The following is a 12,014-nucleotide window of genomic DNA, read 5'->3' as shown; positions in this document are numbered from 1 at the left end:
GGCCATTTAATCTAATGCCTTCCATTCTACAAATTTGAAGTGCTAGAAAAGAGAGTTATTTGCCAAGGTCATCCAGTTAGTTAATGGCAAGGCTGGGACTGACTCCTACCTTGGTCTTCTACCATTTGACCTCATTACTACAGTTTATAGACTATGATAATGGCAAATATAAGAGACATGCATTCTAGCTCCAAAATCTACCTCCTTGACTCCTGTGTGTAATACAGCTTTTCAGGAAGCTGAACTCCCAAAAGAAGAGGAATTAAATCTGCAGGAAGTAAAGAACATTCTAGGCTAGGTAATAGTGTATGCAAAAGGTCTAATGCAGGAAGGAACATGGTGGACTTGAAAAGCTAGGCCAGGGCAGCCTGGGTGGCTCAGCGGTTTAGCACCGCCTTCGGCCGAGGGCGTGATCCTGGAGTCCTGGGATCAAATCCCACATCAGGCTCCCTGCGTGGAGCCTGCTTCTCCCTCTGTCTATGTCTCTGCCTCTCTCTTTCTCTCATGAATAAATAAAATCGAAAGAAAGAAAAGAAAGAAAAGAAAAGAAAAGAAAAGAAAAGAAAAGAAAAGAAAAGAAAAGAAAAGAAAAGAAAAGAAAAGCTAGGCCAGAATAGCTAGAATACAGAGAATGAGGGAAGAGAGATAGGGGACAAGGTTGGGAAAGAAAGAAGGAGGAAGAAAAAAGAGGGAAGGTAGAGGAAAGGAAGGAGAGAAGAAAAAGGGAAGGGGGGAGAGAAAATAAGAGGGAGAAAGGGAAAAAAGGTGGGAGAATGGGAAGGAGAGAGGAATAAGGCCAACAGGTTGAGAGGTAGCTGATCAGATATGAGCCAGATCAGATGAAGGGATAGACCATAAGGGTCAGGTTAAGGATTTTAGTTTTTATCAACCTAAGAACAATAACAAGCTAGTTAAAGTTTTTAACCAGGGCCAAATGTGATATGATCTGGTTTGCATTTCAAGGTTCTCCTGGCTTATTCAATGTGCCAAGTATACTGAGGAGGGCTAACATGAGAGTGGGAGGTCCAGCTGGGATGGAGTTTAGTGTAAGCCCATGGAGAAAAGTGGGCACATTTAAATGCATTTAGATCATCTCCTCCCAACCATGTTTCCCTAAATCCCCCACTTTTTAGCCCAAGCTCACCTTTTCTGACAAAGCCTCTTCAAGTGTTGCTAGCGCAGTATCCGTATTACTGGAATCCGTCTGCAAGGACTTGACTCTGTCTTTCAGATTGGTTAGTTGTTTATCTTTATCCCTAAGTTGTTCTTGCAAGTTTTCAATCTGAAAATAAAGATCACCACATTCAATGCATATTTTATTAAATATCCAAGGCCAAGATTCCTGAGGAGGACCTGTTGTTAAAAAATATACCTTAGCTTATGGGCATTGTCAGCATTGAGGTTACACTAACTTAGAATCATTTTGATGAGACCTCATCCTTCCATGTAATCAACTTCATATTTAAATGGTGATACAGATGAGTAGACCATCTCCTTCCATACAATACAAGCCTGTCAGACATGTAAACACTGTTATTTCTACCTATTTCTATTCCTCCTACCAGAACAATCCATAATCTAATCTTCATATAGTGAATCAGAGAAATACATATGCAGGATCTATTCATTCAGTGAAAAGACATATTAATTAGGTGCCCATTCTGCATCAAGCATCATATCAATATATGGCAGAACCTATGTAGTTATTCATATTCAGTCACTCCTTTATTCAGTATTAAACTTTCTGATATGCCAAATGTTGTCAAGTGGCTATTTCAAAGTAACCACATGAAAAGCCAAGTAGGTTATCATCAGTAGACTGTTAATGGGAAGAACTTGTGATATAAATCAAATGTAGCAAGTACTAAACACTCCATTTAGCAACTAAGTCATGTGCTGGCAACCAACCAGCCACTTTAATCCACTATCTGCAGCCTGAAATAAACACGCCAAATAGCTGATTATAACGCCTGCCCACGAGCAGCAGCAAGGACCTTTCCTGGGCATTGCGTGCATTATCATTCATGTTTTTATTCTCTGCTTTCAAACCATGTATTTCTTATCTAAGGATTAAAAAAAGCCCACTGTACAAACAATTTATTCATATTAAGGGTTTTAAAGTGACAAGTGAAAAAGGCAGTACAACTCTAAGATAAGTCCATTCAAAATATTTGTATTCTGCACACAGGCTTTCACAGGAAATCATTCCAAATGCATGTTTAACAATGTGTGACTTAAACAAATTTTTGGATTATTTGATTCATTTAGCATAAATCTGGAATGCAATACAAATAATGACAGAACTTGCAGCTACACGAGGAGGAGGACTAGAGGGTGACAGTAGAGGTGGTAGTAGTAGGAGCAGCAAAATCACCCTGAATGCAAAGACAATGACCCTGGTGACCCTCAACTGGCATGACATGGGACTTGGCTAATTTTTCCAGTGGCTACAATAGATTTGGACTAACAGATGGACTTTTCGCCTTCCTTCCTTTTTACTTTATCCCTTCCTTCTGCCTTTTCTTTTTCTCACCAATGTATCTTTTTAATAAGACATGTCTTCTGCCTTCAGACAAACATCCTGGAAACTCAAGTTATAAGTCAAATAGTTAACCCTCTCCTTCATCAAAATGCAATGTATTCTTGCCCACCTACAACTGTGAGAAAATTCACTGTCCCTCCAATGAAAACCCAGGAACTCAAAAGGCATAATTATCTGCAGTCAAAACAGAGCTTCCTCCATTCCAGACAAGTGTTCATGCAGTTTCACAACACCATAAATAAATATATGGGTGAGCAAGAATATGGATGGTTACATATCAGAATGATACTCATTATATAAAAGAAGCCAACAGCTGAGAGGATTGGCTCTTCAAGGAGAGTGTGTACTATTAGTTTGCATATACCCACACACACAGATATATCTGTATACACGGATATGTGTAGATTCATGGTGGTTCCAAGCAAACTGATGAGGTACCCCCTGTCACTCTGGGAGACAGTTCCCTGGACAGGACTGAGGATTTCTTCTTTCAGGCATGAGCTCTGGGGCAGTGGTAGGCAAGGATTTCAAGAGACTTTTGGCACTGGAAATAGAGGCTAAAAGACTCACTTATGACCTATGAAAGACTCCTTAGGGCCTCCCCAAATCCCTGAGAGGACTGAGACAGTTTAGGGTCAGAATCCTACCAGTATGCAGGCAAGGTAATATAATAACACTTGGTATTTTCCATTTTTTTAATATTACAGTGGATACTAATGGGTAGAAGATGGTTTAGTTTTGATTTTCATTTCCCTAATGACTAACGATGTTGAGTGATCTTTTTCATGTGCTTACTTAGCCATCTATATACTGTATACCTTTTGGAGAGAAATACCTATTCAAGCCTTTTGCCCATTTTAAAATCACATTGTTTGATTTTTGTTGTTGAGTTTTAGGAATTCTCTATATATTCTTCATATTAATCCCTATCACATATATAATTTATGAATATTTTCTCCAATTCTGTGGGTTGCCTTTTTACTCTGCTGATATTCTCTTAACATGTAAATTCTCCCCTTTGTACTGCTTTCCATTAAGTTCTGGGACATTGCACTTTTGTTTTCATTCACCTTTAAGTATTTTTCATTTCTCTTGTGAATTGTTTTGATCCATTCATTGTTTAAAAGTGTGTTGCTTAATTCCCACAAATCTACAAAATTTCCAGTTTTTCTGTTACTGATATCTAACCTCATCTTTTTTTTGTATATATATATATTTTTTATTGGAGTTCAATATGCCCACATATAGCGTAACACCCAGTGCTCAAGCCATCAAGTGCCCCCCTCAGTGCCCGTCACTCAGTCACCCCAACCTCCCACCCACCTCCCTTTCCACCACCCCTTGTTCGTTTCCCAGAGTTAGGGGTCTCTCATGTTCTATCACCCTCTCTGACATTTCCCACTCATTTTCTCTCCTTTCCCCTTTATTCCCTTTCACTATTTTTTATATTCCCCAAATGAATGAGACCATATAATTTTGTCCTTCTTCTGACTTCACTCAGCATAATACCCTCCAGTTCCATCCACATTGAAGCAAATGGTGGGTATTTGTCATTTCTTTTTTTTTTTTTTTAAAGAATTTTTTTTTATTTTTTTTATTTATTTATGATAGTCACAGGGAGAGAGAGAGAGAGAGGGGTGCAGAGACATAGGCAGAGGGAGAAGCAGGCTCCATGCACCAGGAGCCTGATGTGGGATTCGATCCCGGGTCTCCAGGATCGCGCCCTGGGCCAAAGGCAGGCGTCAAACCGCTGCGCCACCCAGGGATCCCCTATTTGTCATTTCTAATGGCTGAGTAATATTCCATTGTATACATAGACCACAGCTTCTTTATCCATTCATCTTTCAATGGACATGGGGGTTCCTTCCACAGTTTGGCTATTGTGGACATTGCTGCTATAAACATTGGGGTGCAGGTGTCCTGCTGTTTCACTGCATCTATATCTTTGGGGTAAATCCCCAGCAGTGCAATTGCTGGGTCATAGGGTAGTTCTATTTTTAACTCTTTGAGGAACCTCCACACAGTTTTCCAGAGTAGCTATACAGTTCACAGTCCTACCCACAGTGCAAGAGGGTTCTCCTTTCTCCACACCCTCTCCAACATTTGTTGTTTCCCGTCTTGTTAATTTTCCCCATTCTCACTGGTGTGAGGTGGTATCTCATTGTGATTTTGATTTGTATTTCCCTGATGGCAAATGATGTGGAGCATTTTCTCATGTGCTTGTTGGCCATGTCTATGTCTTCCTCTGTGAGATTTCTGTTATGTCTTTTGTGGTTGGAGAAGATACCTTGTATAATATCCATCTTTTAAAATCTATTGAGACTTAACCTGTGAGCTGTCATAAGGTCTACCCAGGGGAATGTCCTCTGTGCACTTGAGAAAAATGCACATGCTGTCATTGTTGGGTAGAGTGTTCTGAATGTGTCTGTTAGATCTTACTGATTTATTGAATTGTTTAGGTCCTCTGTTTCCCTACTTAATTTCTTTCTGATTGTTTTATTATTGAGAGTGCAGTACTGAAATCTCCAACTATTATTGCAAAACTATCTTCTTCCTCTTTCAGTTCTATCAGCTTTTACTTCACATATTTTGATGGTCTGGCATTAGGTTCATAAATGCTTGTAATTGTCATATCTTCTTGTATTGAAACTTTCATTAATTTATAATGCCTTTGTCTCTTACAAACTTCTCTGACTTAAAGTCTGTTTTGTCTCTTTCAGGTACTACTTGCATAGAACATATTTCTCCATCCTTTCATTTTCAATCTATTTGTGTCTCTTGGATCTAAAGTCATTCCCTTGTAGACTGCATATAGTTGGACCATTGTGCAGAGGTTAGAGGGGTGTGTGTTTGTTTCTTTGTTCTTAGTTCATTCTGCCAATCTCTTACAATTAGAGTTTAATCCATTTACATTTAAAGGAATTACTGAAAGGGAGGGACTTATATCTGTCATTTTGCTATTTGTTTCTGTATACCTTATAATGTTTTTATTCCTCATTTCCTGCATTACTGTCTTCTTTTGTACCTACCTGGTATTTTGTAGTGAAATGATTAAATTCTATTATCATTTTGTATGTGTGTATATATACTACAGCTAGCTATTTTCTTTTTGGTTACCATGGGAATTACATGTAACATCCTAAATTTATGACAGTTAATTTTAACACTGAATTTATATCATCTTGGCTTCAATAACATACAAAAATCTCTGCTCTTCTATAACTCCATCTTCACCCCTTTTGGTTACCAATGTCACAAAATTTTATCTTTATACATTGTGTATTCCCAAACACAAATAATAATTCTTTTAAAGGTATTAGTGTTTTACATTATGTAAAAAATGAAACATGGAGTTACAAACCAAAGTTACAATAATACTAGCTTTTAGACTAATAAATTTTGTAATATATTAGTCTCTTAGATCATGTAGAAAACAAAAAGTGGAATTACATACCATCATTACAATAATACTAACTTTTATAATTGCCTATGTACTTAGCTTTATTGAGATATTTATTTCTTCACAAGGCTTTAAGTTACCATCTAGTGTCCTTTCATTTCAACCTGCACGACTTCCTTGAGCATTTCTTGTAAGGCAGCTACAATGGTAACAAATTCCTAAACTTTTGTTTTTTGGGAGAGTATCTTAATTTTTCCCCCACTTTTTTTTTTAAGATTTATTTATTCATAGAGACGCAGAGAGAGACAGAGAGAGAGAGAGAGAGGCAGAGGCACAGACAGAGGGAGAAGCAGGATCCACGCAGGGGTCCCGACATGGGACTAGATCCCTGGTCCCCAGGATCATATCCCGGGCTGCAGGCATCGCCAAACCACTGCGCCAGCGGGGCTGCCCCTTCCCTCACTTTTAAAAAAATTTTTTATTCAAATTCAATTTAATTAACTTATAGTGTATTATTAGTTTCCAGGGTAGAATTTAGTGATTCATCAGTTATAAATAACACCCAGTGCTTATTACATCAAGTGTCCTCCTTAATGCCCATTAGCCAGTTACCCCGTCTCCCCACACACCTCCCCTCCAGCAACTCTCACTTTGTTTCTTCATATAGTTAAGAGTCTTTTATTGTTTGCCTCTCTTTTGAAGAACAGTTTTTCTGTTTATAGGATTCTTGGTTTAGCACTTTGATTATATCAGCTCATTGCCTTCTGACCTCCAAAGTTTCTGATCAGAAGTCTGCTTATCACCTTATTTAGGATCCCTTACAAGTGACAAGCCACTTCTCTCTTGATATTTTCAAATGTATATCTGTCTCTATATTTCAAAAGTTTGATTATAATGGGTCTTGGTGTGGGCACCTTTGAATTAATCTTTCTGGGAGTTTATTGAGCTTCCTGGATATAATTAAATTTGGAAAGTATCAACCATTATTTCCTCAAATATTCTTTTTGCACCTCTCTCCTCTTTCTGGGACTCTTATAATATGTGTGTTTGTTCACTTGATGATGCCCCACAGGGCTCTCAGGTTCTCTTTATTTTTCTTCAATCATTTCTTTTTGTATCAAGTTCATTGATTATTTCTTGTCTCTGCTCAAAGTTGCCTTTGATTCCTTATACTGAATTTTTCATTTCAGTTATTGTAATTTTCAGCTCCAGAATTTTGTTTTGGTTTGAGTTTTCTATCTTTTCATTGATGTTTCCATTTTGCACATACATTATTTTCTTTACTTTTCCCACATCTCCCATTTATTCTTTGAGCACCTTTAAGAGTATTGTTTTAAAATCTTTGTCTAATAGATTTGCCATCAAGTCTTCTCAGGGTCAGTTTCTGTCATTTTTTTCCTTTGAACAGATCATCATACTGTCCAGCTTTCTGAATGCCTTGTGATTTTTGTTGTTGTTGAAAACTGTTGTGGAAACTCATAATGTGGTAACTCTGGAAATCAGATTTTCTCCATTTCCCACGGTGTGCTATTTTGTCTTACCATTTTTATTGTTTGGAGTTTGTCATTACTGTTGTTGTTATTGTTTTTGTAGGATATCTCCGTGCAAAGATTAGTCTGAGGTATAAATATGAGGTCTTCTTGGGTCCTTTCTGAGCCTATGCCTTTTCCCAGGTATGTGTCACAACTTTTCTAATTTTCTTTATATATATAATTGTCCACGAATGCCCTAATCTTCAATGTATGGCTCTCAAAAGAGAAAAAGAGAAAATGAATGAGGAGGAAAAAGGACTGCCAGCCCACCAAGTCCCTGGAAGTCAGTTCAGCAGAGGAGATAGGATGTGTACCAATGGCGGGAGGGACAACAACAATGGCTGCTGACTCTGACTGCACCTCTGAGATGAGAAGCAACAATCAATGATCAGAACACAAATCCTTGATATTTGGAAGGTGGTTTCTTTTTGCTTGCCCTGGCTCCTATAAGCTGTGTGTGGGCTGTTCCAGGCACACATGTTCAGTTGCCTGCCACTAGACTAAAGGGTGGGAAATGGTTAGCTTTCACTGTGTTAAGAGCTAATATTGTCCAAAATCAATGGCATTTTACCATCTAAGCCTTCCTCTAGAAGTTGTAAGCCTTCCATAGACTCCAGAGTTCCAAAATAGTTACATCAGACAGATTCTGACAGTGCCATTGTTGTCTAGATGGAGAGATAAAATACTGGTGCCTCCTATTCTTCCATCTTCTTAGAATCCTCCTTCAGAAATACCCTTTATATAATACCAAGGAAAACACAAAACTGATCCACTAATACAGGATCCACTAAACGATGGATTTAAATACAAATATTTAAATCAACCCATTTGTATTGGGTTTCCATTACTGCATAAAATAGTACCACAAACTTTGCGGGTTAAAACAACATGAATTTATTGCCCCACAATCTATAGATCAGAAGTCCAAGCATGGTATAATTGGTTTCTCTTCCTATGGTCTCAGAAAGTTGACATCAAAGATCAAACAGGCTGAGTTCTCATCTGAACTTAGGATCCTCTTTCAAGATCATTCAGGTTGTTGGCATTATTTAGTTCATTACTGGCTATTGGCCAGCAGTTGCTCTCAGCAACTAGAACTTGCCTTAGATCCTTTCTACATGCCCCTAACCATCTTCAGAACTAGCAACAGAGAACCTCTTACATGTCAAATCCCCTCCCCCATGTTTTGAATTTTTCTGAGTTTTCTGTCTCTGACCTCTAGACTCAGATTTACAATGCTCAGGTGATTAGTATAATCTCACTTTTCGTTAACTCAAGGTCAACTGAATAGGAACTTTAATTACATCTGCAAATTTTCTTTTGCATAAAATGTAATCTAAACATTGACATAACACCAGGGAGCCCATGTCATGAGGGCCATCCTAGAATTCAGGTTACTAAACCCATATATTTCATCTATAACAAAAACATAGTAGTCTTTTAAAAGATTCCTTGAACAAAGAATTCTGCAAGAGAAATTTATCCAAATCTGAAGAATTAATTATAATGGGATGTGTGACATTTTAAGTAGTATTTCTGATGTAGCCATTTTTATACAGCTTAAAATTAAAATTAACTTTAAGCTTATAAAAAGTTAGGTAATGGATACACCAGACCTCTTCACTACAAGCCAGGCACTGCCCTAAATACTTGGTTTTTTAAAAACTTTTTATAATGAGATAATTGATATTTCCATGCACTTATAAGAAGCAATGTAAACTGATCCCTTACTCTTGTTACTCAGTTTCCTTTAGTAGTAACATAACTATAGCACAGTATCACAACCTGGAAATTGATATTCATACAATCCATTGATCTTATTCAGGTGTCACCATTTTTATATGCACTCATTGAAGTGAGTATATGTCTGTGTCTGATTTAGTTCTATGCAATTTTATTATATGTATAGATTCATGTGACCACCACCAAAGTCAGGATACAAAACAATTCCATCTCCCAAAAGATCCCTTGTGCTGTCCTTTTGTAATTGCACCCACTTATCTCTGTCTCTGTCCCCATGTCTAACCTCTGGCAACAATGAATCTGTCCTATATTCTACAACTTTGTCATTTCATAAATGTTACATAAAAGTAGGCACACAGTATATAACATAACTTCTGGCATTGTTTGTTAGTTTTTTTTTCCACTCAGTATGATTCTCTGGAAACCTGTCTAAGTTGTTATCTTTATCAATAATTTGTTCTCTTTTATTACTAAGTAGTAGTCCATGGTATGGATATACTAGCCTGTTTAACAATTCACCTGTTAAAGGATGTTTCAGCTGTTTCTGGTTTGGGGCTATTACAAATAGCCTACTATAAACATTCATGTGTAAGTTTTTTCTATGAATATAAATTTTCATTTAGCTGAGATAAATGCCACCGGAGTAAAATTTCTGGGTCATAAGAACTTGCGATTTTAGCTGTATAAGCAACTGTCAAACTGTTTTCCAGAGTGGCTATACCATTTTACATTCCCACCAGCAATGTAGGAATGATCTAGTTTTTCTACATTCCCACCAACACTTAGTGTTGTCATTACTCCTTGTTTTAGTAATTCTGATAGATATATAGTGACATCTCATTGTAGTTTTATTTTGCATTTCCCTAATGGTTAATGAGTTGAACATCTTTTCATTGGCTTATTTGCCATCTGTGCACATTCTCTACAGTTAATATCTATCTGTTCATGTCTTTCAGCCATTTTCTAATTGGATTGGTTTTGGTTTTGTTTTACTGTTGATTTTGCAGTTCTTTTGAGAGTATTCTAGATACCAATCGCTTATAAGATAATATGGTTTACAATTACTTTCTCCCAGTCTGTATCCTGTCTTTTCATCCTCTTAATAGGATGTTTCAAACAGCAGAAAGTCCAGTTTATTTTTTTTAAAGATATTATTTATTTATTCATGAGAGACACAGAGAGAGAAAGAGAGAGAGAGGCAGAGACACAGGCAGAGGGAGACACATGCAGGGAGCCCGACATGGGACTCAGTCCCGGGACTCCAGGATCACGCCCTGGCCCGAAAGCAGGTGCCAAACCGCTGAGCCACCCAGGGATCCCCCAGAAATTCCAATTTAGAGATCATGCTGTTAATGAACTCATTGCTTTGCTTTAGATTCTGAAGATTTTATCCTATAGTTTTTCTAATACCTTTACAGGTTCATGTTCTACAGTTGAGTCCATGGTTTACTTTGAGCTAATTTTTATATAAGATATGAGGATTGGGTCAATGTTCATTTGTATTGCCTTTAGATATCCAGTTGATCAAACACCATTTGTTAAAAAATCTATTCTTCCTCCATTGAAATGTCTTTGCACTATTGACAAATATCAATTAGGCATTGTTGTGTGGGTATATATCCGGATTCTCTATTCTGTCCTACTGACCTACCTATCACTCCAATAATAGGAGATTTTCTTGATTACAGTAGCTATATAGTAAGAACTAATATCACCTTTTTTTTTTCAAGAATGTTTTAGCCAATCTAGGACTTGTGCCTTTCCATAAAAAATATGTAATAAGCCTGTTTATGTCAACAAAAATCCTTGGAGTTTTGAAAGGAATTTCATTAAACCTATAGCTCAATTTGGGAAGAAGTAATACCTTTAATATGTTTTCAAAACCATAAATACAGTCCATATCCTCTTTGATTTTTTTCATTAACATTTTATAAATTTCAGCATACAGATCCTGTACATGTTTTGGTAAATTTATTTCTAAATATTTCATTTTCTTTGGAAATTTAATTTATTATTTTTAAATTTATTATTTATTAATTTATTATTTATTGATTAATTATTTATAACAAACATAATAATATATAATAATAAATACATAAGAATTTATTATTAAATTTATTTATTTAATTTTATTTTGTACATATTCATTTTAGTATATGGAAATGTAATAATTTTTGTTTGTTGATCTTATATCCTGAGATTTTACTGAAATCACTTATCAACTCTAGGAGTTTTTTTTTTCCTTTTAAATATACTCTGCAATTTTCTTTTCTTTTTCTTTTTTAAGATTTTATTTTTTTTTTAATTTTTATTTATTTATGATAGTCAGAGAGAGAGAGAGAGAGAGAGGCAGAGACACAGGCAGAGGGAGAAGCAGGCTCCGTGCACCGGGAACCCGACGTGGGATTCGATCCCAGGTCTCCAGGATCGCGCCCTGGGCCAAAGGCAGGTGCCAAACCGCTGCGCCACCCAGGGATCCCTGCAATTTTCTATATAGACAATCATGTCATCTGCAAAAAAGGATGGGTTTTTGTTTTTTGTTTTCTTATCACAGTGGTGAGAACTTCAGAGTACTATGTTACATCCTTGCCTTTTACCTGAATTTAGGGGAAATATATTTAGTTTTAATAATAAAAGACAGATGTTAGCTGTGGTTTTTTTGTATATGTTCCTTATCAAGCTGAGATGGTTCCCCTCTATTCCTAACTTGTTTAGAGTTTTTAATCATGAGTGTTGAATTTTATAAAATGCTTTTTCTATATTAATATGATTATATTTTTACATTTTTTATTCTTTA

At 36.6% G+C, this 12,014-nt stretch overlaps 1 protein-coding gene across 19 annotated transcripts in view; it reads right to left on the bottom strand.

The window, feature by feature from the left end:
- Positions 1 to 12,014, bottom strand: part of ERC2 (ELKS/RAB6-interacting/CAST family member 2) — a 904,872-nt gene that overhangs the window by 481,732 nt on the left and 411,126 nt on the right. For all 19 annotated transcript variants that reach the window (XR_007404126.1, XR_007404127.1, XM_049097733.1 and 16 more), the window contains one exon: positions 1,145 to 1,282. Coding sequence is in view for 17 of the 19 variants with exons in the window: in XM_049097733.1 (XP_048953690.1) it covers positions 1,145 to 1,282 (138 nt within the window). In the remaining 2 variants the exon portion in view is untranslated. The remainder of the gene's footprint in view (positions 1 to 1,144; positions 1,283 to 12,014) is intronic.

The sequence above is a fragment of the Canis lupus genome, chromosome 20 (genome assembly GCF_003254725.2).
Source record: "Canis lupus dingo isolate Sandy chromosome 20, ASM325472v2, whole genome shotgun sequence".
Taxonomy (NCBI): domain Eukaryota; kingdom Metazoa; phylum Chordata; class Mammalia; order Carnivora; family Canidae; genus Canis; species Canis lupus.
This window is presented reverse-complemented; position numbering and strand designations above follow the sequence as displayed.